General features: G+C 35.3%; 5 protein-coding genes across 12 annotated transcripts; all 5 read left to right on the top strand.

Moving 5' to 3' along the window:
- Positions 1–307: 307 nt before the first annotated feature.
- LOC111777506 (protein MCM10 homolog) lies at positions 308–5,250 on the top strand. The gene is made up of 11 exons (XM_023657148.1): positions 308–470; positions 639–819; positions 1,075–1,149; positions 1,943–2,180; positions 2,259–2,383; positions 3,127–3,160; positions 3,257–3,306; positions 3,390–3,533; positions 4,312–4,376; positions 4,451–4,532; positions 4,612–5,250. Exons 1-11 carry the CDS (start codon positions 380–382, stop codon positions 4,763–4,765), a joined length of 1,239 nt encoding a protein of 412 aa, XP_023512916.1. The 5' UTR covers positions 308–379; the 3' UTR covers positions 4,766–5,250.
- A 1,997-nt stretch (positions 5,251–7,247) lies between these two features.
- On the top strand, positions 7,248–10,887 carry LOC111777499 (receptor-like cytoplasmic kinase 176). 2 transcript variants are annotated; one of them, XM_023657139.1, is made up of 11 exons: positions 7,248–7,591; positions 7,808–8,092; positions 8,184–8,257; positions 8,346–8,464; positions 8,532–8,647; positions 8,731–9,204; positions 9,299–9,547; positions 9,625–9,788; positions 9,867–10,094; positions 10,169–10,318; positions 10,401–10,887. In XM_023657139.1, exons 2-11 carry the CDS (start codon positions 7,921–7,923, stop codon positions 10,677–10,679), a joined length of 2,025 nt encoding a protein of 674 aa, XP_023512907.1. In that variant the 5' UTR covers positions 7,248–7,591; positions 7,808–7,920; the 3' UTR covers positions 10,680–10,887. The 2 variants fall into 2 exon arrangements, with proteins under 2 accessions (XP_023512907.1, XP_023512908.1); XM_023657140.1 differs by lacking the exons at positions 7,248–7,591; positions 10,401–10,887 and having other exon boundaries at positions 7,652–8,092; positions 9,867–10,090.
- Positions 10,888–12,729: 1,842 nt separating this feature from the next.
- LOC111777652 (basic leucine zipper 19-like) lies at positions 12,730–16,268 on the top strand. 4 transcript variants are annotated; one of them, XM_023657352.1, is made up of 5 exons: positions 12,730–12,943; positions 13,266–14,101; positions 14,913–15,033; positions 15,265–15,393; positions 15,918–16,268. In XM_023657352.1, the coding sequence occupies exons 2-3, from the start codon at positions 13,357–13,359 to the stop codon at positions 14,927–14,929; spliced, it is 762 nt and encodes a 253-aa protein (XP_023513120.1). In that variant the 5' UTR covers positions 12,730–12,943; positions 13,266–13,356; the 3' UTR covers positions 14,930–15,033; positions 15,265–15,393; positions 15,918–16,268. The 4 variants fall into 4 exon arrangements, with proteins under 4 accessions (XP_023513120.1, XP_023513118.1, XP_023513119.1 ...); XM_023657350.1 differs by lacking the exon at positions 14,913–15,033; XM_023657349.1 differs by lacking the exon at positions 14,913–15,033 and having other exon boundaries at positions 12,731–12,943; positions 15,902–16,268.
- A 2,081-nt stretch (positions 16,269–18,349) lies between these two features.
- LOC111777642 (probable BOI-related E3 ubiquitin-protein ligase 2) lies at positions 18,350–19,568 on the top strand. 2 transcript variants are annotated; one of them, XM_023657329.1, is made up of 3 exons: positions 18,350–18,446; positions 18,536–18,721; positions 18,847–19,568. In XM_023657329.1, the coding sequence occupies exons 2-3, from the start codon at positions 18,683–18,685 to the stop codon at positions 19,360–19,362; spliced, it is 555 nt and encodes a 184-aa protein (XP_023513097.1). In that variant the 5' UTR covers positions 18,350–18,446; positions 18,536–18,682; the 3' UTR covers positions 19,363–19,568. The 2 variants fall into 2 exon arrangements, with proteins under 2 accessions (XP_023513097.1, XP_023513096.1); XM_023657328.1 differs by having other exon boundaries at positions 18,350–18,721.
- Positions 19,569–20,750: 1,182 nt separating this feature from the next.
- On the top strand, positions 20,751–25,702 carry LOC111776907 (probable CDP-diacylglycerol--inositol 3-phosphatidyltransferase 2). 3 transcript variants are annotated; one of them, XM_023656316.1, is made up of 12 exons: positions 20,751–20,979; positions 21,142–21,284; positions 21,376–21,506; positions 21,588–21,672; positions 21,778–21,827; positions 22,202–22,241; positions 22,418–22,462; positions 23,009–23,074; positions 23,181–23,295; positions 23,579–23,635; positions 23,722–23,820; positions 25,400–25,702. In XM_023656316.1, exons 3-12 carry the CDS (start codon positions 21,440–21,442, stop codon positions 25,460–25,462), a joined length of 687 nt encoding a protein of 228 aa, XP_023512084.1. In that variant the 5' UTR covers positions 20,751–20,979; positions 21,142–21,284; positions 21,376–21,439; the 3' UTR covers positions 25,463–25,702. The 3 variants fall into 3 exon arrangements, with proteins under 3 accessions (XP_023512084.1, XP_023512083.1, XP_023512085.1); XM_023656315.1 differs by having other exon boundaries at positions 21,142–21,262; XM_023656317.1 differs by having other exon boundaries at positions 21,150–21,262.
- Positions 25,703–26,185: the final 483 nt, after the last annotated feature.

Genomic DNA, 26,185 nt, shown 5'->3' on the forward strand with positions numbered 1-26,185 from the left:
ACGGCCCAATGGACGTTCTAATAGACGGCCCAATGGACGTTCTATAAAGACGGCCCAATGGACGTTCTAAAAGACGGCCCAATGGACGTTCTAATAGACGGCCCAATGGACGTTCTATAAAGACGGCCCAATGGACGTTCTAAAAGACGGCCCAATGGACGTTCTAATAGACGGCCCAATGGACTATTTGGGTACTTCGGCGGTGAAACTTGAAATGGCCACCTATTTTCGTTTGTTCCCTCCAAAAAAGTATAAAATAAAAATTTCCCTCCGCGCCAAAAAAAAAAAAAAATGGATATTAACAAAACAACGCACCCTACGGAACAATAGAACTACCGAACGATTTTGCACTCCTTCGGACGAGAACGACGCGCGAGCTATGGCCAACGAAGAAGACGATCTTGATCTTCTCCTTTCTCTCCAAGATAAAGTCGTTGAAACTCCTCCTGGAACTCCGCCTCATGCCTCAGGTACGATGGTGGTCTTAGCAACTATGCTGATTAATCATTTCTTTGTTTCTTCTTCTTCTTCTTCTTCTTCTTCTTTCGATTAATTAGTTTCCGTAATGTCTATATGTTTACTTTTCCTAAAAGAACATTTGTATTGAATATATGTTTTCGATTGTTGTATTATTGTAGATTTACTCTCCGACGATGAATCACCAAGACGAGCGGGTCATGCGGATATGTCTATCTTCAGAAACGCTGTCAAAGACTGCCTTGACTATAGTCACATACCAACTGAGAAAAGTGGAAAAACAAACCGGTCTAAGGCCTCTAACGATGTTACAATCGAGAAGTTTTCTGGTTTGCGAGTGAGGTAGTGGTGATTTGCATACAAAACTGTGTACTCTGATTTTTCACAGCTCAGTTCCATTTAAAAGTTTTAGGTCATTAAGAACTCAATTATTAGAAGTACATCACATAATTTTTTTCTCCTCAGGATTATCGATAACTGTTTAGAGGATAGAACTAATGGAGATATTCATCTAAAGATCTGCTTAGCATGCACGAATAGAGTAATTTTCTAGACATGTATTTTTCCTTACTTTTTATTTGAATTTTTTGATCTCAGGAATCAACTGGTAGGACCTGTAGAGCTTCACGATCGTTTTTCTGACATTCGCTTTGTTCGTTTGTCTACCATAAAGTAATTTCACTTCACATTCTTTATATTTGTCGGCGTTACTTGCTTATCATCTAGGAGAATGATACCCATGCTGCATTCGATCAGCTATTCCTATTTTTCCTCATGTCATGTAAGAGAATGTAATGGCAATGATTTCTTCTAGGAAGACTGAGGATTTATTTCTGGTTAATCATCACACGAACTCCATCAACCTTGAAGGGATCGACTATTTGATATAATAATGTAAATATGTTGTGCATTTTTAAAGGCAAATTAGTTGACTGAATTTTTCCAAGCGAACATAATTACATCAATAAATTCTATGTTTTACACTTGGCTTTTTTCATCAATGTCAATGGTGGCATGCGGTTTGCGAGTTTTAACATGCTTCATTTCTAAATCCGATAAGAACTCAGTACCCCGTTTTAAAGTCATTCAAGGAAAAATTCCTCTCTTTCTCGCTATCTATCTGTCTCTATCTCTATATTTTGTAATCACAAGTATACATAGTTTGGAAGCAATTGCAATTATAAGAAATGTTATCTTGACAGAGAATTTAGAGAGTAGCAAAGAAATTTGTGTATATACATGTAGGAATGGAGACAAATTTTAGCCTATGGTCTATCTATTTTTCAGTTTGAGATATTGAAAATTTATATGCAGAGAATGAAAGGAATTTCTTAAACTTCATTGAGATTGATTAAAGACATCTGAAGTCTGTTAGTAAGCATCTTGCATTTGGGAAATAGATTTTGGTAACTTCTACTTTGCATAATATTTGTCAAACAAGTTCATTTGTTCGTTAAATTTTCAGGAATCTGTTGGTTGGAGACACCCTTTCAGGCTGTTGGGTAACTGTAGGAGTGTTGACTGAGAAAGGGAGCCCAAAGACAAGCTCTACAGGGAAAGCTTACTGCATTTGGAAACTTAGTTGTTTGGATGAAAACGCTGTTTCTGTTTTCTTATTTGGTGATGCATATAAAAGAAATTGCAAGGAGCTGGCTGGAACAGTTTTTGCAGTGTTTAACTCTACAGTACGCAAGGATGCAATGGTACCAACTAAAATATTATTCTATACCGTAGATACGTGTTGTAGTTCATGAATTACCCACTTCCATTTCGTATTTCAGGGCATGGGGTTTTCTTTAAGTGTGTATCAATCAAGCCAGTTGTTAAAGATGGGCACTTCAGATGACTATGGAGTATGCAAGGGGAAGAAGAAGGATGGGATGGCTTGTACAACAGTAATAAATAGGTTTGTCATGAAAATTACTCAATTATCTTACATAATAGCTCCTCTTGCCTTCAGTGAACTGATATGATTGAATGAGACTCGGGACTTCCGTGTGCAAAAATATTTATACGTGTGGACAGGAGCCGAGGGATGAAGAAATTTCTTGACAATATTGTGATCCACTGGACTGAGCTTTTCTACTATTAATTATATAATTTCTCTAATGTGTCAAAATCATATACCTGCAACAAGCCCATCGGTTATGGCCTTTTCCGTTTATTGACAAATGAGACAATCAATTCATTGTTGGATAAATCCTTTGGCTGGAATACCTGACCATATTATTTTAAGAGAAGTTACGAGCTAGATCATTAAATCAAGGGAACTATTGGACACGGTCTTTTTGTTCATTGATACTCGTCTTTAAAGATACTTACAATACTAACTTTTTAGTTGACATGATGACAGTGGTTTTCTTCCCCCTAAATCTTGTTTTGACATGACCATGATTATCTTTGTGATGAAATTTGTCAACCCTTAAATCATTAGTACTATGATATAAACTGATGTTTGCTGTAGGGATTCTTGTTTACAAAGTCAAGAACGCATGTAGTCTAACTTTGTTAGCTTAAATTTCTTATGTGGTTTCGTTTCTTCCTGAATTAATATGCATTGTTTCTCCAAAGTAACAGGTCCATTTCTCATAATTTCATATTTTTGCAATTCATATTTTGGAAGTTCTGATGAATTATTTTATTACTCAGGCGACGTGGCATATACTGTAAATATCATAAATCAGTAAGTATTGATGCGCTCAATATGCTAATCTTGTTGTGCATGCGGATTTTGAAAGCATATCTAACTGATACAGTTCTCTCTATTGTTTTCTTACAGAAGGCATCAGAAAAATATTCCACCACCATACGAACTGAGCTCAAAGGAGGGTGAGAGAGCAATGACACGACCATGATATTACTTTCTATTATACTCGTTTCTGTTTCTTATTTGTTTTATTTTCCGGGTACAGGAATCTGAGGACTGCATTCAGAGATCATCATCTCAAGGCAGAAGGAGTTTACATGGTAAATCCGCTAGTCGGTAAAGTGAATTCTAAACATCGAGCGCCGCCGGCAAAACTATTGTCTGTGGAAGGCCTGAAAAAGGCATTGAGGTTTGTAGAAGACATATCACTCATTTTTATAATTTATTCGAACAAAAGCAATTTGAGAAGAATTTAAGATTTTCAAGAAGTGGGCGGATGTTATCTTTGATTTCATGAACCTGTTATATACCGCCATTTCTTCAGGTGAAACTTAACTAGGATTATGGGTGAATGTAAGATACTTGCAATGCTTCACCCTATATTGTCAGGGTAGATAACCTTTTTTCTTTTTTAGTTTCAATTTATGTAGTCTATTTCATTTTTAATAGTGAATGAATTCCAATCTGATAACTTTCTATATATTTAATTAATGCCTATAACAATCTCTTCTTTATCCGTTAGATGTTAAAACATACTCTTGAACTCATTTTTCATTCAGGATATGAACTTGCCTGGTAGGTGGAGTGAAAATAGGGGAAAGAACTGTGTGCTTGAAGCTTATTTTATTGTAATCACTTGGTCATTATCGTGTACTTGGGGGTAATGTAGTATTCTAAAACTGTATAATGCATTTTCCATCGTTCTTTTGTTACAATTGAAGTTAAGCCATTTATTAATGAAATGTGGGTGAGTGTGGTCATTTATCTGTGCACTACAAGCCCTCTTGGGTTCACTTGGTATTAAGTCACAAGCCATTGGATTCCATTTTAGTGTAGTTTTCCAATTTCAAAACATTTATCTTCTGCAAACGGACTAACAGAGACGGATTCTTGAATGCTTAAGGAGTATCAGTTATTTTATTGTTGTGTTCTTGTTTTTGACTGATTTAATCTATTCATGCGAACAGCAATGCAGATAATGTGACCACCAATGTACACTCGCAAGGGAAAAGATTCCTTGCCGAGATCACAGGTTAGAGATCATAACCTTTACGTGCATGCCCTGAAGATTCATAGAGTTTCTTTTGACACATTTTCCAATTGCAGGGAAAATGACTGATAAAAGTGGAAATAAAGAACTTTCCAGACAAAGTCAGCAGAGGATCAGTTCAGAGAAGACATCAATTTCGTAAGATTCTATCCATTACTTTTGTTGTTTTCTGTTACCGTCTTTCCAGACCATTATAGATCTGTAACATATCTTTCAGGAAGTCATCTGGAGTTGAAAATCAACAACGAGATCCAAAAAGAATGAAAACGAGCCATGCTCCGGCAGACAAAACCACAAAAGACATGGGAAAAATGGTGGAGTTGGATTATATTAGTTCAGATGATGATATCGACCTTACATTCACCCTATAAATTAAAGTTTGAGATTTGATTCTTACAAGAGCTAATTCCCATCAATTTTTTACGCTTATACTTACAATCCTGATACAAGATGGTGGCAGTTAGCTGATCTAAAAGGAGGATTCAAGCTTTGACTGCTGAAGTATAGCGACTAATTAATAATCATGGCTCACTGTGGTTTGGGAGGGGCAAGCTAGAATTGCCGACAACCGATGTGGGAAGAACGGTCATCCGTGCACATGATTGGGGTATGTGATGTGCTACCTATCTCTTTTTTTTAATGTCTATCCCCTTCCCATGTTTTTCATGCAGTGGTCCGGTTAGGAAGTCCAATATAACAGTTAGTGAAAAACTGTCTTCTAGATTGTTTTCCTAAATGAATTGAAACGTACGAGATAGTACGTGTCAATTATAGTTGAGTTATGTTCAATTTGAGTATTCTTGTTGAAACTGATACAGCCCCTTTATTTATGATAGCATCAACATAAATTGATATAGTAGCTGAGGTACAAAAATTGATTTTTTTGTAAATTATGTCATAGATGATATTATCGATCTTTTTGAAGTAGGAATGAGTGGTAACAATGATAATCTTATTTAGAGTTGTGTGAATTTTCTTATTCACTTTCATTGATAAATAACTCTATAGAGATCTTTATTGGAATATTTTATATAATTTAACATTTTTATTAAATGGTCCGTGAATTGGGAGACTTTTGAACGGAGATTTGAAGGAAGAAATGAGTGTTTCCAGGTTTATTAATTGTGTTACGGTTGGTGATAGGTGCTGTTGGGTAAACTTGTATGCTTATCTCCTACACCACCAGCACCTTCCCTACGGTTAGCTACTCAAGCCTTAACATGACTCTTTTCTTGTTTCTCTTTGTTGGTGTGGGCCATTTAGTTAGTTCTTAGAGGAGTTATGTGAGATCCTACGTCGACTAGAGAGAGCTAGCGAGGATGATCTTACATCAGTTGTAGAGGAGAACAAAACACCTTTTATGAAGGTGTGAAAATCTCTCCCTAACATATACGTTTTAAAAACTTTGAGAAGAAGCTTGAAAGGGAGAACTTAAATAGGACAATATTTTCTAGCGATGGACTTGGACCATTATAGTTTGGTTGAGTGATGAATTTTAGTTTTTGTGCAAAGTGTGTGTATTTCTTTATTGGGTTTTGTGTACTTTGCGTTTTGTTTAAGTGGAGCCTAGAGTTTCAGGTCTATTGAGCAATTTCAGTTTAGTCCAAGCTCACTGTTAGTAAATATTGTTTGCTTTGACTTGCTACATATAGTCGTCAACCTTACGGTTTTAAAACGCTTCTACCAAGGAGAAGTTTCTACATTCTTATAAGGAATGTTTCGTTCTCACTGGCACACCATGTCATTTGATGTCTAACTTTGATATCATTTGTAATTGCCCAAGTCTACAACTATCAGATATTGTTTTTTTTTATTATTATTTTCTTTTCAAGGTTTTAAAATGCGCCTATTAAGGATAGATTTTTACGCATTGTAAGGAGTACCTCATTCCTCTATTCAACTGATATGAGATCTTACATCTTATTCTCTATGCTTACCTACCTTCTAGGTTATGCTATGATTTTTTGAAAGTGGATTAATATCATGTCTTCATAATTTGCATGAGGCTAGTATTTATTCTGATTTTAGATAATTTTATGTAACTAATTCTAGCTAGTATGTTGTCTTGCTATAACTCTACTATTCTCACAAACCAATTGCCTAACAACTATATTTGATTCACTAGTCTCACAACTAAACTGCCTAACAACCCAATGGAAGAAAAGATAACGTTCACTGTTGTGAGTGCACCTAAATTCGTGTACTTAATTATTATTAAAAAGCTTAGAGATACTAAACTTGTAGTTTAACACTCATAAAACTATTTTTAAATACTTAAAATTGTTGTAAATTGTTGGATTCCAACTTTAACACGAAAAAAATTATAAGTATATAAGTAAGAGATACTATCTCAAAGTGGATAATACCATATCAATGTATCTAATATAATATCAAATTCATACCCTTATCAATCTCAAACGAGTCCCACATCAGCTTTCAAAGGAAATCTTACTATTTCTTTTGGTGGCTTATACGACTCCATTTCGTAATTTTTTATTTATTCCATAATTATTAGATAAAATCTAAACCCCCCCCCCAAAAAAAAAGTTATAATGTTTTTTCAATTAAAAAAAAAAAAAAAAAAAATTTTTCCTTGACGATCTTGTTTGCATGTAGTACGGGCAACGGTCAGGTATGGCAACCCGCAACAGCCGGTGGAAAACTTGAAGTCCCCTTTTGGTGGACCACGCAAAATTACCGGATACCATAGGTTTCCCGCGAAAACTTCCAGTTTCCCTTTTAACTGTCATAAAAAAAAAAAGGAAGGAATCAAGAAATCAATCAACCAAAAATACCTATCTTCCTTTTCAATTCCTTCAAAAATTCTCTGCAACTCTCTCTGTAACTCTCTCTCTGTAACTCTCTCTCTCTCTAACTTTCTCTCTCTTGCCGACATTTTCTTCCCCCAAACTTCATCTCTTCTTCCCTTTTCGCTTCCTCAACTAATCTAAACAAAAAAGCACTCAAAACCCCCATTTCCTTCATCCATCCTTGACGTCACCCGACCTTAATTTATTGTCTTTTACGACAATTTTAGTGCCCTAACTTCCCTTCCTTTTCAAATTTCCTTATCCTCTCTCTCTCTGATTCTCCCCATTACTTGCCCGCACTACCTTACACCCTTCGATTTCATTAATCCGCTAAATCGGTGTTTAAAATCATGCTCAGCTTCGTCGACCAACCCTTTCAAGTTTTAGGTACAACCCATTTGTCGGCTTCTCTTTATCTTCTTCATGATTCTTATGCAAATTATTGTTCTAATTTCTCATTTAGGTTTTTTTATTTCCTGTTTAATGGTAGCTTTTTGGATGGGCCAATGGGTCGATGCTTGTTTTTAAATACTTATAGCTACCTTCTTTTTCTATGGGTGGATTTAGCTTTCTGATTCTTTTGTTGGTTGATTTTGGTGGTAGAGAGTGAAATGATGGAGGGTTTAAAAACTGGGGAGTCTCCCAATCAGTGGTTACCTGGTGAAGCCCTGCTAATCGAAGAAGATTCAAAATCTGTGGGGTTTTGAGGAAACGAAATGACTGTTGATCATGAGGATTCTGAGGCAATCGAAAGGAAGAAGAAGAAGAAGAATGTGTTAGTGGGGATTAGGATAAATGGCAATAGCAGAGATTTGCTCAATTGGGCGATTGTTAAAGTTGCTGATCCTGGGGATTGTGTTATTGTAATCCATGTTTGTCAAACTTCTGGTGGGTTTTCATTGTTCTTCTCTAGCTTTAACTCTTTACATTCACTTGTATGATGCATAGTTTCATATGATTTTTCCCTCTTGCCAAACAGACCGTGCATCAAGAGATAAGCCCTTATTTGATGAATTCATAGAAGGATACAAAAGGCTTTGTGATGTAAACAAGGTTTGGTTTGGGATCTCTTGCACTCTATGGATGCTATGGATGAACTTAAGTTTTGGGTACTGATTGTTTTCTTGGATTCTTGTATTAGGTAGCTCTGATTGCTCAGATATCGACTGGAAGTTCGGTTAAGAAGACTTTGGTTAGACAGGCGAAAAGCTATGGCGCTGGGGCCGTGGTTTTGGGAACAAGCAAACCATCTAATCTTGGGTAGGGAATTCACTGAATAGCCTTTTGGTTTGTTTCTTGAGTTGATCTTAACAGAAGCCATTTGCAGGGGTTGGTCTTCAACAATTAGATACGTTGTTAAGAGACTGCCTCGAACGACCGATGTTTTGGCTCTCAACAATGGCAAAATTGTCTTCAGAAGATCCACCAATGATCAACTACCAGGTTTGCTGCTCTTGGATGGACTTTTGTTTATTTTTGAAGAACAAAAAGTAGAGTTAGTCATATATTTGATTGTAACATGACAGGGTTGAATCTAGACCCAAAACCAAGTTTAAGTCAAGCTAGCCAATCTGACTTTGATGGCTATGAGACTGAGAAATCTGTTTCTTATGGGGTTGGTAGTGAAGACTTGAAGGATGAATTTCATGGAGTTGTTCTTGAAAGTAAAAGGGTTTGTTCCAAACAAGATTCTGCAATGAAGAAGGTGAATTCCGAGCCGGGACTTGGTTGGCCATTGCTTCGAACGTCTCCAAGGATTCCACAAACCCCATGTGTACATAACATGTCTGTAGTGCAATGGGTGATGAACTTACCCGATCGCTCCCCGTATCATAGCTTCAGCATAAAAGGAAATGATCCATCACGAAGCGAGATCTCGGGTTTATCTGCCTTTTCTGAACCACCAGGAAACCTGGAGGATCTCCTGAAAACTATCTCAACTAGTTATAAATGGTTTAGTCCTGATGTGTTGAAAGCTTCAACTTCGCATTTCTCTTTAGGTTCGAGTTCATCCTTGCTATGAACCGATGTTTTCATTTGTTTTCTCGCCCTTCTGATGGGTCCATGGCTCATGAATTTGGCTGTTCTTAACAGAAAATCTGATTGGGAAAGGCGGCTGCAATCGTGTCTACAAGGGAATTCTCCCAGATGGTAAGCCAATAGCTGTTAAGGTAATGAACTTTTCGAAACAGGCATGGAACGATTTTTCTCGAGAAGTTGACATTATATCCTCATTACATCACAAGAACATAACTCCCTTTCTCGGTATCTGTGTCGAACACGATACGTTGATCTCTGTTTATGATTTCTTTTCCAAAGGAAGTTTAGAGGAAAATTTATATGGTAAGCCTTAAATATCTTACATTTTCAAATACTATCAGATCAGGAGTATGGTACTAAGAAAATTATGTGATATTTAGATAGAAACAAAGAAAAAGGTGTACTTTCATGGGAGGTAAGATTCGAGTTTGCGATTGGAATAGCGGAAGCGCTAAACTACCTACACGACGAATGTCCTCAGCCTGTTGTACACAGAGATGTCAAGACATCAAACATTCTGCTCACCGATGAACTCGAACCACAGGTAATTCGTTACAAGATCCCGATCGGATGAGACTTTGAATTTTGCTCGTTTATTCCTAACTGAGGCTCTATATGACAGTTATCAGATTTTGGGCTTGCAACCTGGGGACCAACAGAATCATCCTTTCGAATCGAAGCTGATGTCGTGGGAACGTTTGGATATCTTGCTCCTGAATATTTCATGTATGGAAAAGTGAGCAATAAGATTGATGTGTATGCGTTTGGTATCGTTCTACTTGAATTGTTGTCGGGACGAAGAGCAATCGGCACCGAGACATCGAAAGAGCAGCAGAGCTTGGTTATGTGGGTAAGACTTGGTTAAAATATTTTGATACAGTATGCATACAAGGATTAAGAACATGCTTTATGATTATATGCCAGGCCAAGCCAATGATAGAGAGTGGCAATGTAAAGGAAATAGTTGATCCAAATTTAGAGGGGAAATTCAATGACGAACAGTTGCAGAGAATGGTTCTTGCAGCAACGCTTTGCATCACGAGGGCATCTCGACTCCGTCCTCGAATCAGTCAGGTATTGCTTTGAACACGATTCGTTTCACCAAACCACGTTGTTTGCATTAATCAAAGACGTTTACGAACGTGATTCGTTCCAGATATTGAAGATTCTAAGAGGGGAAAGCGAAAACGAAACCAAAACCAAAACCGAAAGCTTCCTTATGGAGGATTCACAAAGCGTGGAGAATGGAGATGATGAAGTTTATCCAAATTCAAGCTCCGAACTGCATTTGAGCCTTGCATTGGTCGGTGTTGACGACGACGACGACGACGGTGACTACTCATTTAGCAGCGTGGAACAGCGAAAAAGAGTTTGTTTGGAAGATTATTTCAAAGCAAGATGTAGCAGATCCTCAAGCTTCAACCAGCTTCTTTAGACTGTAAATTAGGCATATATTCTATACAATAAAATTGTGATGCACCCTTTGCTGAGGTGATTTCTTAACACTTGTAAATATTTTCTTTTCCCAGGTTGTAAATATTTACAATTTCTTGCCCCATCTTCGATACTTTTAATTCACGTGTATACGTAGTAGTAAATTATAGTTTACCATATATATCATATTTGATATATTATTATAGGCACTTACATCCGTATCTTTCTATTTATTACTCTTTCCAGATCCTTGTAATTTATTTATTACTCTTTCCAGATCCTTGTAATTTATTTGATTATAAATAAGATAACTTTTATTATCATCTTATTTTATTTTTGCTAATTTCTCACTCATTTAAACAAAGAAAAAAATCATAAACTAATTAATTTCAATAAAATAAAATTTTGGACAAAAATAATTAAGATTAATCAATGAATAACTCTGCCAAAATCATAAATTAAAGAACAAAATTGTAAGTTTGTTTTTTTTTTCTAAATTTTATTAATTTCATATTTTATGTATTATAGTTTCATTAAAAGCATTAAAAAAAAAATTTTTTTAAAGGCTTTTTAAGCAAAAAAAAAAAAAAAAAAAAAAAAAAAAAAAAAAAAAAAAAAAAAAAAAAAAAAAAAAAAAAAAAAAAANTAATTATAATTATATATATATAATATTAAAGTCAGCTTTTACTATTTCTAGTCAAAAAAGTCAAACCAATAATTTTAAATAAACTTTCTATTTTAAAACCAGATTTCTTTGAAAAAACTTAATGAATTATTTAGATAATAATCACAATTATTTATAATTATTAAAAAGTTTGAATTTTCAATTATTGTTGAAATCGATATTTTTTTAATTAAAAATTTTAAAATTTATTTTTGTTTCCTCCAATTTCTATATTTTAGTAAATTTTAAAATAACATAATTTATTGTTTTTTTTTTTTTAATTTATGTCAACCAAATTTTAATTGGCTAAAGCAACCAAATTGGCATGGCTTGTGCATATGATTTTTTATTTTATAATTAGAAAGTGATCTTAAATAAAAATAAAATATTTTACATATGTTGTTTTTGGATAGTCTCACACGTAATTAATTTACATACAATTTTTTTAGAATGAAATATTTTTTTATTTAATTAAAAAATTTAAAAGAATAAGAATAATTATCCTTGAAGACCTTTTCTCTCTGGTTTGAGATCAAAGGTCTCGTTCTCACCAGTCACATGAATTTTCTATCAGATAGTTTTGAGAATTGTTGGGAGAGGAGTCCAAGTCGGTTAGTTAAGGGGAAGATCTTGAGTAAAGTCATCAGAATTTATGCTCAAAGTAGATAATATTAATATCATACTCTTGTGGAGGGTTGTAATTACAATGGTATCAGAGCCTGAGCAATGGGCCATCGAAGACGTTGGGCCACAAAGGGATGGACCGTAAGATCCCACAGTAGTTGTAAAAGGTAATTAGGCAGTGAATCAAGAAGGGCTGAGGCTGAATTGTGAGATCCCACATTAGTTGAAAAAGGTAATTGGGCAGAGATCCAAACGTGGTGTACTGTAAGATCCCACATTAGTTGAAAAAGGTAATTGGGCAGTGAGATCCCACAAACGGGGTGGACTGTGAGATCCCACATTAGTTGAAAAGGGTAATTGGGCAGTGAGATCCCACAAACGGGTGGACTGTGAGATCCCACATTAGTTGAAAAGGATAATTGGGCGGTGAACCAAGAAGGACGGAGGTTGAATTGTGAGATCTCATGTTAGGTGAAAAGGGTAATTGAGTAGTGAGCCAACAAGGACACTGAAAGATGGATGTGAGATCTCACATTCTTCTAGACGACGTAAATTCATGGAGCAAGGATGTCGGATCCAGAAGGGGTGAATTGACTCTCTACCCGTCATAGACTCGAAGAAAGTAGTGTTTGAGAGAGGGAGAGAATAAATTTAGAGAAGAAGAGGCTTTTTGGAGGAAGAAAAAGGGGGATCGTATGAACCAAACACAAAAAAGGGATCAGTTTAGGTGGGGAAAGACGATTATAATTGGACCCACAATGATATTTAGTCGTAAGAAAGCTAAGAACCACCAAACGCGGCTAGATTCTCCCTCAAAGCTGCTCCAGTTCCTCTACGACCCTATAAATGGCTTTGAATCACTCTCACATGCCCATTTCCTTGACTTTTCAGCCCCGGAAAAGCTGTTTCTCAGTCCTCTCATACATTCCTTCTTCTTTTCTATGATCCAAGTTTGAAATTCCGGCATCTCTCTAAAGGTTTCGTATCCTATTCTCTGTCGCTTTCTTTACGATTATCGAATCGCCTCCATGATTCTTCACCCTTCTGTTGTCACTTGTTGATTGGGTTTTAGGTTTTGATTATTGGGTTTTCTTTCTTTTTCATGTTTTTGATTGTTCTCCTAATTATCATCAATTGAAATTCGCCACTGGATGTTTGAAATTCGTCACTTATCGGATTGTTCTTCTGAAATTCGAAGCAAAATTAGTGTTCCTGTTGGTTTGTTCTTCATTTCTGGTTCTTGTTGGTTATCGTTGGTTTTTGTTGTTCTGCTGAATCCTTGTTTATCTAATTGTTTAGGATCTCCGTTCGAATCATAGGGCTCATAATCGTAGTTTCTCCTTGGAATTGCTGTCTTGAAGTGGATTTTCATTAAATTTTCATATCTTTAATGGAAGAAGGCGAGCTTGAATCCTCAAATCCAGAAGTGTTTTCGAGTTCGAATGCCGTCGAGCTTCCGAACAGTTGCTCAATGGATACCTTCTTGGATGAAATTCTAAAGGACACTCATGCTTGCACACACGCTCATACTTGCAATCCTTCTGGTCCTGATTATTCACATACACACACCTGTTTTCATGTCCATACTAAAGTTGTCTCTTCCCCGACCGAAGACAAGGTTTCCACTGACGACACAGCGGAGTCTGTGGATAAGAAGACTAAGAAACGCTCGCTAGGTAACCGCGAAGCAGTTCGTAAATACCGGGAGAAGAAAAAGGCGAGGGCTGCATCATTGGAAGATGAAGTTATGAGATTGAAGGCCCTGAATCAGCAACTGTTGAAGAGATTGCAAGGCCAGGCTGCATTGGAGGCTGAGATTTCTAGGCTTAAATGTTTGCTTGTGGATATTCGAGGAAGAATTGAAGGGGAGATTGGAAGCTTTCCATATCATAAACCAGCCAATTCAAATCTTCTCAATCAAAATGCACCTGGAAGTTATGTGATTAATCCATGTAATGTTCAATGCAACGATCAGCCGTATTGCCTTAATGCAGGGACCGATGGAAAAAGTGGAGAGAGCGTTTTGTTGAACGGGCATAGTTTTAGCGCGTGTGACATCGGAAATCTCGAGTGCTTGGCCAATCAAAACACAGGAGCAAAGGAACTTCCGGACTGTGAATTAAACCAGAAGAAAGGTAAAACCAGAGCACTTAGCTTTTAATTGTTTTAGTTTTATGATTGGTGCAGTAGTTCACTTGATAGATATCAGTGTTTCTGACTTACTCTATTCTTTAGTTTCTTGGGAACTTACAAGAATAAACACTGTAGTTTAAGAAAACGGTCCACTGGTCAGTCGATTTCTGTCACATATTTGCAAATTAGTATCACGTAGATGTCGTAGAGATGGTTTTGTTTTATGGGAATGTGAGATCCCACGTTAATTGGAGAGGTGAACGAATCACTCTTTCTAAGGGTGTGGAAACCTCTCCCTAGCAGATAGTGTTTTAAAAATCTTGAGGGGAAGCCCGAAAAGAAAAACCCAAAGAGGACGATATATGCTAGTAGTAGGCTTGGGCTGTTACAAATGGTATCAGAGCCAGACACCGGGAGATGTGCCAACGAGGAGGCTGAGCCTCGAAGGGGGGTGGACACGAGGCGGTGTGTCAGCAAGGACGCTGGATTCCGAAGAGGGATGGGTTGGAGGGTCCCACATTGAATAGAGAGGGGAACGAAGCATTCTTTATAAGGATGTGGAAACCTTTTCCTAGCAGACACGTTTTAAAACCTTGAGGGAAGTCCGGAAGGGAAAGCCTAAATAGGACAATATCTGCTAGCGGTGGGCTTGGGGCGTTACAGGAAATGCATAGATGTTGCAACTAAATACGTTGATGAATGATCGATTTTATTATATAATAGCTATGAGATCTTAGTTCTGGACAATTTATGAGTATACTCTTTGTTTTACTCGATGTATTACATGTGTATATGAACACATCTTAACCTCAGGTGTATATGTGTTATAAAAGCCTGAACTTCATGTTGCCTTTCAAAGCAAAATCCGACTGCTCCCGAAGATCTCTCTACCGTCTTAGGTTCTTTTCATATGTAGCTTGCAAGACTCCTGCTGGTAGCACAACTTTCATTTGTTGGGCGTTCGGATGCAAAATTTTAGTATATGTTCCATAACCATAAGTAAAACGACGATATGAGTTGTCGTCTCTATCGTCTTTTCCTTTGTTTTGTTTCCCTTTCTTTTACATTTATTCATGAGTTTTATGAGTTCGATACAGCCTGATGACTGCCCGTTTATGTCTTCAGCTACTAACAACACGTTATATGATGCTCACGATTCATTTAGGGGTCCGTAAGGCGACGAAAAATGCGAAGAGCTGAGCTCGGATAGTATATGCATCCTTTTGTGTATATAGGCCTGCCCCACGTCCATTCCTGTTCTTCTGTTCAGTGCAGCATCAACATTATCTTTCAGGTTTTTATCTTCCACAACCCTTTCACCCTCTTTCTAGGTTGTTTGAGATAGTCAGTGCAACCGCCCAACTCCACCCGCTATTAGATATTGTCCTATTTAGACTTTTCCTTTCGGGCTTCCCTTCAAAGTTTTTAAAATGTGTCTGCTAGGGAGAGGTTACAAATGGTATGAAAGCTAAATACCGGGCGGTGTGCCATCGAGGATGTTGAGCCCCAAAGCGAAGTGGATTGTGAGATGTCACATCGATTGGAGAACGAAGCATTGGTTATAAGGGTGTGGAAACCTCTCCTTAGCAGACACGTTTTAAAAACCTTTGAGTGGAAGTCCCAAAGGGAAAGTCCAAAGAGGATAATATCTACTAGCGGAGGGCTTCAGTTGGTACGGGATAGAATCATCCACTTTCATAGTTTAAGATAGCCACACACACACATATTAGCTATATGAGTTTCAGAGGTGTTATATTGTTAGTGGTTTTAGCAAAAACATTCATGGATGATTGGAATTACAGAACTAGGAAATGGCAGGATTTCAAAACACCTCAAGGAAACTTAAATCTGCGCGTTCAACGTTCAAGACAACTTCGAGTAGCATGTAGAGTCTAAGACGAACCGAGCACATTTGTCACTTGCATTCCGAGCCATCCATATCGACCCGGGTTCGCCATTGTTGAATGAAAACTGCTCCTGGTGGCTATACTTTTGAGGAGCCATGAAGTAAAATCACTTTCTAAATCTCAACATCATAGGTGAGCTTCAGAGGAGATTGCTTAAGGCTTAATGCTTTGGCTCTGTTATTATTTTGGGGTGAAATTTGAATCTCTTCCAACATCTTCAGTATACATAAAGAGATTTATTCCAGACTTAATTTCCTTTTCAGTTAATAGATTTTTAAACATTTTTTTTTACTGTTTTTTAATTAAAAAAATCACAATAAATTGAACCCGATCGAATGTTCTAAACAAAAATTGAAACCCGAGCTAATATGAATATTGTTCAAATTCACATAAACGCAAATAAATAGAAAGAAATACCCTTAACCCGCGTATTTTTTTTTTTAAATTTTAATGATATTTTAAACTTCAAAAAAAATTCTTAATACAGTAAAAATGGTTACAAATTTTTTTTTACCGTACATATATATAGACTAAAATCATCTAATTTAATCTCATAATTTAAATCATCTATTCTAATCTCATAATTTATCTACACGAATATTTTTACAGTGATAACTGTAAATATATATTTGATTAAAAAAAAGTTTAAGAGTGTTTTGAATTTTTTTATTTTAAAAAAAATTAAGGATGTAAATTTTTTTTTTAAAAATTTAAATATATCGATATTTTTATTAATTTAACTAATTAAAAATAGAGTTAAAAAGTATTTAAAAATTAGTAGTAAGATAAAATTTCAAAACTCCTAAGATATTATTTCCGCTCCAAAAAAAAAAAAAAAAAAAAAAAAAAAAAAAAAAAAAANTTAAGGCAAGCCGTACTTATTTGGCGGGAGTGTCGTCTACAATAACAACAAGTTTGTGGCTTTTTTCCCAAAGCTCTTTTATTTATTTAAAAAACACTTTTAAAAAAAAGTTGCCGGAAAACACTAATTTTAAATTACTCAATTTTCTAATATTCCCATAATTATTTTTCTATATACTTCCAACATTAATTATATAAACTTAATTCCAATTAATTTCATTTTTACATCTATATAATTTTTTTTCTATTAATTCAAAATTATTTTTCTATATAATTTTTTTTCCTCGGTTGGAAAGTCAAAATTGAAGATAAAACTATGAAAATCATTCGACAAAAATTCAAATTCCCGAAAGAAAACAAAAAAAAAAAAAAAAAAAAACCCNATTAATTTTGTCCTAAAAAATGTTGCTACGTAAATATATATATATATATATACTTAAATTATAATATAAGTTTGAAATTAAAAGAACTTATAAATTATACTAAAAATATCAAAGGTCTAATATTACTAATAAATTTTATAACATATTTGAAAATGAAGAAATGCTTATTTGTTAGTAATTTTAGATATTATTTTAGTTTATGTAATTTAAAATGTTCAATTTTTTTTTTAATAAATATTAATTATAGTCTCTATTATTAATTTTTAGAAATAATTTCAAATAATATTTTAACCTAACAAAATTACAATACACATCAGTTTAATAATAAACAAATTGATATTATTAATTTAATTATTTTTTTATATAATATTAACATAAAATAAAATTAGAAAATACACATATTAAGATTATTTTAATTTTTAAAGATATTAATGACGTCACATTTTAAAAAAAGTTTAGTGATATATTTGGAATATGTTACTAACCTTCCATTCATATTATTAAATTAAAAAAAGTTTAAAAATATTTTCAATTTTTTTTTAATTAAGAATATTGAACAAAACTTTTATTATTTTTATTAATTTAGCGAAATTTAACAAATATGTTAAATAAATAAATAAATAAAAGATTTATGAAGGTCACAATCAAAACGTTTGATCATATATTTATTTAGAGTTGACGAAAAAAATTAGGATAAAAAATTAAAAATAGATCCTAATATTTAGGAATTTTAAAATGAGGCAAGTGGGAAAAATAAATTTGGTGTGCATATTATTAAAAAATAAAAATTAATTAAAATTTTTATTAAAAAAATAAAAATAATAATTAGTTTAAATTATAATTTTGTGTTAATTTGATTATTTAAAAATAATTTTAAAATAAAGAAAATATTGTATAAATTCCAACTACTAAATTATTGTTTACTCACCATATCTGCATGAACTCCTGGGCGTTTACCGCGGCCCTTAATAAACTCCCAATTTGGAATTTATTTTATTTATTTATTTATTTATTTATTTATTTATTTATTTTATTCTGTGACTATATATATATATATATATATATATATATACACACACAGTTATATGTATCTGCACGGTGTACGAGAGGCACTATCTTCTGTTAGCGTCCTTGGAAACGTTATAATTCGCTCCCAATTCTGAGACGAGATTCGTGAGAACCGCGCCGGATGCAAGGTTATGTACTAAATTGTTTGTTGCTTTGAATCAACCAAGGAATCCGACTGTTTGCGTTTCTCAAATTTGGAATGGCCATTCAATTGCAGTTGCAGCAGCGGAATTTTGGGCGTCCATTGGAGTCTGCTGCTGAGTTTCATCGTTATCTTCAACTAGGAAACGGCCAGTCCAGTCTTCTTCTTTCGCAGGAGTGTTGGAGTAAATCTGATTCTCGGATAGGTAATTTTGTGGCGGAAATGTCCGTGGATCAGATTGATCGTTTCATTCGATTGGAGGTCTGTACTTCGATTTCTCTTCGGATTTTTGTTTCTTGGAAGGAAGTTCGTAGTTGTTGTGTGTGTTTTCTTATGATTTGCTGTTTTGTTGTTTCTTGAATCTTTTGTTTTCTTTATTGAAACAGAGTGAAAGATTCAGATTACTCCTGCAACATAAGATAAATCAACAAATTAGAGTGTTGCTGAACCAGATCGAAAACAGAACGCGCGTCCTGCTTCAGCAGAAGGACGAAGAGATCGCTAGCACGAACATGAGGACGATCCAACTTGAACAACTATTGATGAAATTAGAAATGGAGAATCAAAAGCGGAAGAGAGCAGTAGAAGAGAATCAAGCGATGGTAGCGTCGCTTAGTCACGCGCTGAATGAAATGAGAGAGAAGCTTTTAGCCAGCGCGAACGACGCCGAGTCCAGCAACAACAACGTCAGAATCGGAGAAGACGACGCCAGTGATTTCGGAAATAATAAAAAGAGGAAGAAGATGAGGATGATTTGCCAAATCTGCAACTCTCGGATTTCGTGCGTGCTGTTGTTGCCTTGCAGGCACCTGTGTTCATGTAAGTCATGCGCGAGTGCTCTCGAATTTTGCCCCGTCTGCAACGCGACGAAGAAGGCCAGCATAGAGGCTGTGATTTCCTAGGCAAACAATCCGCGAAAAAGGTAAAGATGCACAGAAACCGTCTCAATTTCAAACCTCACTTTTTTGGTTGGATTTTGGAATTATATCCGTTTTTCCATTTTTCTGATTTTTCATTTGAACAAGCTGTAATTGATTTTTCTTTTTCGGAATCAAACTACACAGAAAAAGCATCCAATAAACTTTGCTGGATTATTCTTTGTTTGTTACTTCTTCCGTTTAGCTTCCTCCATTTCGGCTGATTTGACTCATTTCATTGCTGTTTCTCTTAAAACATGCCTTGATTTCACAACCAGATTTATGACTTTTAGTGCATAATAACATGAGAATAATGTTCAATAAATTCACAGATTTAACTTTTGTTTTCTTCCTTAAAATGTCTTGATTCTCACATTTGTTTGCACATATCACCACAGCAATCTCATGCTTTTCATAACAAACTTGTTTCAGGTAAACGTGAGAACTACAATGGGTGATATAAAATCATTATTTAAAATATGATTCTTAGTTTCAATATGGAAAGTTTTCAAATTAAAAATAGGATCATTTAAAGTCAACAAATTATATCATTTTATATTATATTTCTTTTGTTGGAAAGTAAGTTTAGAGTATACTTTTTTTTTTTTTCTTCCTAAAATTATGACTTGCCATTCAAAATGTTTTTTTTTTTTTTTTTTTTTTTTTTAACAAATATTGTTGCCAACCTCAAACTCTTTAAATTATAATTTCTCAATTTTAAATATATTTATTTTTTAAAATTAATAGATTTATTAGATATAAAAATATACCATAGGGCTAAAGATTTAACCCCAACAATTACCAAATTTATTTGTTTCAAAATGTCTGTGCACGCGTAAGAATTAAAATATGGATATAGGTATCATATTATTTTATACTTTTTTTTTTCTAAAATTATAAAACTAAGTTTTCTTTTAAAAAAAATTAATAGGTTTGTATGATAATAATTAAAATCCAAATATGTGGAGTATGAAGGTTGTATATATAATAAATATAAACTTGAAAATAATGAATTAAAAACTATATTATAATATTGCCACAATTTCAAAAATAAAATATAGCACAAAGTAAACCAAAAATATTAATAAAAATATATATAACTTACAAAGAAAAGGAAAATACAATATAAATAAATAAAATACAAAATACAATATAAATAAAACTTAACAAAAACTGAAAGAAAAAAAAAACTTGTAATGTCGTCATTTTCTAATATAATGTATAAACTATTTATTTTAAAATTTTAATAGATAATTTTTATTAGAAAACATTTAAATATCCTTGTAAATGCAATAATATTTTATAAGCTTAATATTAATTAATATAAAAATTCAAAATTTAATATTAATTAATTAATTAATAATAATCCACAATAGCCCTAATTTTTAGTTTGATTTCAGTCCCCTTTCTCTGCAACTCATCTCTCTCTGTATCTCTGTGGGTGTCAGATTCAAGGTTCTCATGTGCAAATTACCGCCATTGGAGCCCGACTAGTCACGTTCCCATCAAGTTGGTCTCCATTTCTCAACTACCCTTCTCAGTTTTGCAGGCTTTTCTCCCCCTTGCTCGCCATTGATTCCTTCCTTTCTCCTCTTCCGACTGGTACGATTGAACCTTTCATTTCTAATTCCTTTGATTTATTCCCCCATTGATGATGATCATGATCATCATTCCCTCTTCTTCTCCTAATATGGATTGGCCCCATTTTGTCCCCTGATCTTTGTCAAGCTTCGTTTAATCTAATGCTCTCTGTTTTTGCTTTAGCATTGCAGTTATTCCGTTGCTTTGCTCCCTTGTCACGCGAAGAATCCGTGTAAATCATCAAAAGGGTTGTCAGCCAGCGAAGGGGTTTTGATCTGCAGTCCGACCAGATTTTCCCATTGGGGTCTCTTCCTCCCCTGTTTTGCGTATCTACTTCATCTTTCTCGTTTCATTTGATTAATGTTTTTGAATGGATTTTGGATAATATTTAATCATGGATATATGCGATGGATGCAGGAGATATAAATTGATTTATAGAGAAATTCATTCGACTCAGTTTTGAACTCTTAGAGAAGCTTCCATGGCTGATAAGTTGGTGCGGAAACAGAGTAAAATGTCCGTGTACCTTTACGTTCCCAATATTATTGGTGGGTATTAAATTCATCTCTTGAAAGTCCTGCTCCTGCGCATACGTGATTTTTAAAAATAATTTCTGAACTGAAATGCAGGTTATATAAGGGTTCTCATGAACATTGTTGCCTTTGCTCTATGCTTCTCAAATAAAATAATTTTCTCTGTCCTTTATTTTGTCAGGTGAGTGCTTAATTTCTCAGATTCCCTTTTCTTTTCCAGCAATATCTTTATGCATGATTTGGGGGAAACTGGACATGATTTCATTGATGAAACTCATGTTTTCAGCTTTGTGTGCGATGGTGTAGATGGTTGGTGTGCTCGCAAATTCAATCAAGGTACATAATTACCCTGTTCGTGTTGTGTGTGCTATGTGCACATACGAGCAAATACTTGTCGAAAAATATATATTAGATGCAATCCTCTGGTTCTTGCCAATGTTCATCTTGGCTATTATGGGTTTGAACAGAATTGAATGTTTATAATTCTATGGTACCCATTGTTGAGCACTTCAATTGTGCTTAATGACTTCCCAGTGGGCCTTATTCTAGCATTGAACCATATGTTTTTTTGGAAGAAAACTATTCTGGGGAGCTCTATGTACATTTTTATTGAAAGGATGCTTCAATTGCCTTCAATAACTCGAACTATTATAGTCGATAAGGTTGGACAATTATCTGTAAAATGTAATATTTTTTCTTGAATGATTCAGTTTCCACCTTCGGGGCCGTGCTGGACATGTTAACAGACCGGTACAATCTTCTTTAACCTTTGTATTCATTACTATATTGGCGTTTAAAATATGGAAATGGAGTATACTACTGGATTTTTTATGCTTGTTATTATAACTTATATTGATATCAAGCCTTTCAAGGCACACAACCTTGCCCTTGATTGACAATTTTGATCAGAATCTGCTGTATCACAGGATTAGCACTGCTGGTCTACTAGTAATTCTATCCCAAGTATACAGGTAAGGATTTATATTTATTTATATATATATAAAATATTTTTTTCTAGTTCCAGCAGATTTTTCAAAGACTAATAATGTGAGATTCCACATTTGTTGGAGAGGAGAACGAAACATTCTTTATAAGGGTGTGGAAACCTCTCCCTAGCAGACACGTTTTAAAAACCTTGAGGGAAAGTCCGATAGGGAAAGCCTAAAGAGGACAATATCTACTAGTGGTGGGCTTGGACAGTTACAAATGGTATCAGAGCCAAACACCGAACGATGTGCCAGTAGGAGGCCGAGCCCTCGAGGGGAGTGGACACCATGTGGTGTGCCAGCAAGAACGAAGGGGAGTCCCACATCGATTGGAGAGGGGAACGAAGCATTCCTTATAATGGCGTTAAGGGTGTGGATACTTCTCCCTAGCAGACGCGTTTTAAAAACCTTGATGGGAAGCCTAAAAGGGCAAGCCCAAAGAGGACTATATTTGCTAGCGGTGAACTTGGACTTGGGCTTTGGGCTATTTGTGTAATCAATATTTTAATGTAATAGAGGGTTGTAATGCAGGCCTGGTTTGACTTTCTTATCATTGCTTGCTTTGGATATTGCTAGCCACTGGCTTCAGATGTACAGGTATTATATTTCTTTTATTTTTCTTGATCATGTGTTCATTTTTTCCTTCACTACGCACAATTATATTGCTGCATCTCTGATTCTTTTTGGTTTACTATTACCTCAGTACCTTTTTGATAGGCAAAACCAGTCATAAAGATGTCAAAGACAGCACCAATTGGCTGTTTAAGGCATATTATGGAAATAGGACATTTATGGCTTACTGTTGTGTGTCATGCGAGGTAATTTAAAATTACGTTGTTTAGGCTCTATAAAATTAAGCTTATAAACACTACTTAGCTACTATCTAGCTATGTTTTCGATATTCATACAAATTTTGAATACTAAAGAAAGTAGTTTTAAAAACTTGCTTCTGTTTTTGAAGTTGTGCTAAGAATTCAAATGTTTTCTTAAGAAAAATGAAGGTCGTGGTAAAGAAATTATGAGAAAACGACTTATCAAATGGGTTTTAAACACTCATTGGTGAGGCACCACCTATTCTCAATCCCCATTTTCCATCTGCAGGTTCTTTACATTATTCTATTTCTTCTGGCGGAGAAGCAAACTGAGCATTTGATGGATGTAAGTATAGTTTGTCGTTGGTGTATTAATTTTATGTTTTTGGTAGGACAATATCCCAGTGGTTTAAACTTGGTACTTTTTTTCAGATTATATTACATTCAATACAACAAAAGACATTCCTCTCACTTTTGGTCGTAATTAGCTTGTTCGGATGGGCAGTGAAGCAAGCTGTTAATGTCATACAGGTAACTCATATAGCAAGATCTTTACCTCTTTGTCAATGGTCAGATTCAACCGTGTGTCGGCATGAATGCCTAAATCGAAGTTGGAACTTCAAAATGAATCTCCTTGATTTGTACGTCCTAGTTTTAGCATATGATCCATGGTACTCTGCAGTCAAAATTATTATTTAACCGAAGGGAGTTCTTGAAATTAATGTCAATGGTGTGCAACATTTTTCCTGTGGTTGGTTGTGAGATCCCACATCGGTTTGAGAGGGGAACGAAACATTTTTCATAAGAGTGTGGAACCTCTCCTTAGTAGACGCGTTTTAAAACCTTGAGGGGAAGCCCGGAAGGGAAAGCCCAAAGAGAACAATATCTGCTAGCAGTGGGCTTGGGCTATTACGAATGGTATCAAAGCCAGATACCAAGCAGTGTGCCAATGAGGACGCTGAGACTCGAAGTGGGGTGGATACCGGGCGATGTTCTAGCGAGGATACTAGGCCCCAAAAGGGAGTGGATTATGAGATCCCACATCGATTGGAGAAGGGAACGAATGTCAGTGAGGATGCTAGGCCCTGAAGGGGGTGGATTGTGCGGTCCATATCGGTTGGAGAGAGAACGAACCATTCTTTATAAGTGTGGAAACCTCTCCCTAGCAGACGCATTTTAAAACCTTAAGGGGAAACCCATAAGGGAAAGCTTAAAGAGGATAATATCGGCTAGCGGTGGACTTGGGCTGTTACATTGACTAGGAAACCTCTCCCTAGCAGACGCATTTTAAAACTTTAAGGGGAAGCCCATAAGGGAAAGCCCACAGAGGACAACATCGGCTAGCGGTCGGCTTGGGCTGTTACATTAAGCACCAAATTTTATACATTTTTGTGTCTTAAAAAAAAAAAAAAAAACAGAAGAAACAGAGAGAATTCATTCAAAAGGCCATAGCCAACAAAACAACCCAGGGGACGAAGGGATAAGGCATCCCCTTTTCCAAAGGAAGGACTACAAGTGGACCTTCCAATCTAAGATGATGGCGTCAATGGAGTAATTACCAAAAAGAAAATCTCAAAAGAACGAAAAAGTAGACTTCTTTATGTGAGAAAACTCTAGAATTCCTTTCCTTTCAAAGAAGCCAAAGGATTAGCGCTGACTGTTCATCCATAGGACTCTTGCTTTGTCTTTAAAGAACCACTCGTAAAGAACTTCAATGAACCTCCACAAGTTTCCTCATTTTTATCCATATTCATCTTGTATGAATAAGGTTTCGGTTAGTACAAGAAGTCTAATGGAGAATGCCCATGTTTAAGAAATTTACGATCCCCACGATGTGTACTGTTCCAATTCACGCTTACCTCTGCCTCTGTTCACCACCGTCGCGCTCCCCGCCACATCCTGACTCTCTCCTCCTGCTACCTCGCTTCTAATCGTATACCTCGACGTGTTTGCTCTTTCATCACACGTACTTTTTGATTGATAGTATTAAGAGCTGAAGGGTGTCATGTCATTATTGTCTGAGAAGTTTATCCAATTTGAAGTTTATTTGTTGGGGCAGTAAGTAGGAGCATCCGCTCTTCTAATATCAAACTGTCATTGTTTGTTTCAGATGAAGACGGCGGCAGATGTCTGTGTGCTTCACGATATCAACAAAAAACAAAAGGCAGGATGAGACAGAGCCCTTGTAAAATTTGTTTCAGTAAAGCCCTCCTGTCTTCCTGTCTTGCTCTCATGTCAAATATTTTGTAGTTTAAAATCTTCATATTTACTCCTTATATGTGATATCTATAAACAGTTACATATGCGTTTTGCTGTCTAGAATTTGTGCCCGGTTGGTTGCTGAAATTTTCTACTTTCTATTACGAACAATGAGTTGTCAATAATTCATTCCAACAATGAGTTGTTAATTAAATCTAGGAGCTTGAAGAGTCTCAACTTCCATCTTCCTTTTCATTACCATGCCACCGTGAATGTTAGCGTTGTGCCTACAAAATCATGGCTTGAACTCATTCGTTTTCGAACTATCTGAGTTATGGTACTTGAGTCAATAGTTCAAGTTGGATAATTTCAAGTATGGTTTTGAATGCCTTTTGTTTTGTATTATATAGTGAAACCTGTAGATGACTCGACATAGTCTCGATTTGAAGAGAATTGTGAAACTTTCAGGGTTGTTTCTTTTTTCCTATATCTTACTATTGCTATTATTTTTTTGTGACAACTAAGTTGGGGTATCGATTCTTTGGGATCATTCCTTCTTCAAATGGAACGAACAATTCTCTAAATATTTTTTTAGATATTCTACTCAACTCCTTAGGATATGAATGAGAGTGAACTGTAAGACGAAACCTCCTTCTCCTACTGATTGAACTCTAGAGACTTCCCTTCGCTATTGAAC

Source organism: Cucurbita pepo, chromosome LG16 (genome assembly GCF_002806865.2).
Source record: "Cucurbita pepo subsp. pepo cultivar mu-cu-16 chromosome LG16, ASM280686v2, whole genome shotgun sequence".
In the NCBI taxonomy this organism is placed as follows: Eukaryota; Viridiplantae; Streptophyta; class Magnoliopsida; order Cucurbitales; family Cucurbitaceae; genus Cucurbita; species Cucurbita pepo.

What these genes read in the sequence shown, in the direction of transcription:
- LOC111777642 (XM_023657328.1), top strand. Translation starts at nt 18,518, where the DNA reads ATGGCCATTCAATTGCAGTTGCAGCAGCGGAATTTTGGGCGTCCATTG. An exon ending in ATCGTTTCATTCGATTGGAG is followed by an intron (nt 18,722 to 18,846) that starts GTCTGTACTTCG and finishes TTATTGAAACAG; the next exon opens with AGTGAAAGATTCAGATTACT.
- LOC111776907 (XM_023656316.1), top strand. Translation starts at nt 21,440, where the DNA reads ATGGCTGATAAGTTGGTGCGGAAACAGAGTAAAATGTCCGTGTACCTT. An exon ending in ATTCTATCCCAAGTATACAG is followed by an intron (nt 22,463 to 23,008) that starts GTAAGGATTTAT and finishes GTTGTAATGCAG; the next exon opens with GCCTGGTTTGACTTTCTTAT. An exon ending in AAGCTGTTAATGTCATACAG is followed by an intron (nt 23,821 to 25,399) that starts GTAACTCATATA and finishes TGTTTGTTTCAG; the next exon opens with ATGAAGACGGCGGCAGATGT.
- LOC111777499 (XM_023657139.1), top strand. Translation starts at nt 7,921, where the DNA reads ATGACTGTTGATCATGAGGATTCTGAGGCAATCGAAAGGAAGAAGAAG. An exon ending in CCGATGAACTCGAACCACAG is followed by an intron (nt 9,789 to 9,866) that starts GTAATTCGTTAC and finishes TCTATATGACAG; the next exon opens with TTATCAGATTTTGGGCTTGC. An exon ending in TCCGTCCTCGAATCAGTCAG is followed by an intron (nt 10,319 to 10,400) that starts GTATTGCTTTGA and finishes GATTCGTTCCAG; the next exon opens with ATATTGAAGATTCTAAGAGG.
- LOC111777506 (XM_023657148.1), top strand. Translation starts at nt 380, where the DNA reads ATGGCCAACGAAGAAGACGATCTTGATCTTCTCCTTTCTCTCCAAGAT. An exon ending in TTTTCTGGTTTGCGAGTGAG is followed by an intron (nt 820 to 1,074) that starts GTAGTGGTGATT and finishes TTTTGATCTCAG; the next exon opens with GAATCAACTGGTAGGACCTG. An exon ending in CGAACTGAGCTCAAAGGAGG is followed by an intron (nt 3,307 to 3,389) that starts GTGAGAGAGCAA and finishes TTCCGGGTACAG; the next exon opens with GAATCTGAGGACTGCATTCA.
- LOC111777652 (XM_023657350.1), top strand. Translation starts at nt 13,357, where the DNA reads ATGGAAGAAGGCGAGCTTGAATCCTCAAATCCAGAAGTGTTTTCGAGT. An exon ending in TGAATTAAACCAGAAGAAAG is followed by an intron (nt 14,102 to 15,264) that starts GTAAAACCAGAG and finishes CGATTCATTTAG; the next exon opens with GGGTCCGTAAGGCGACGAAA.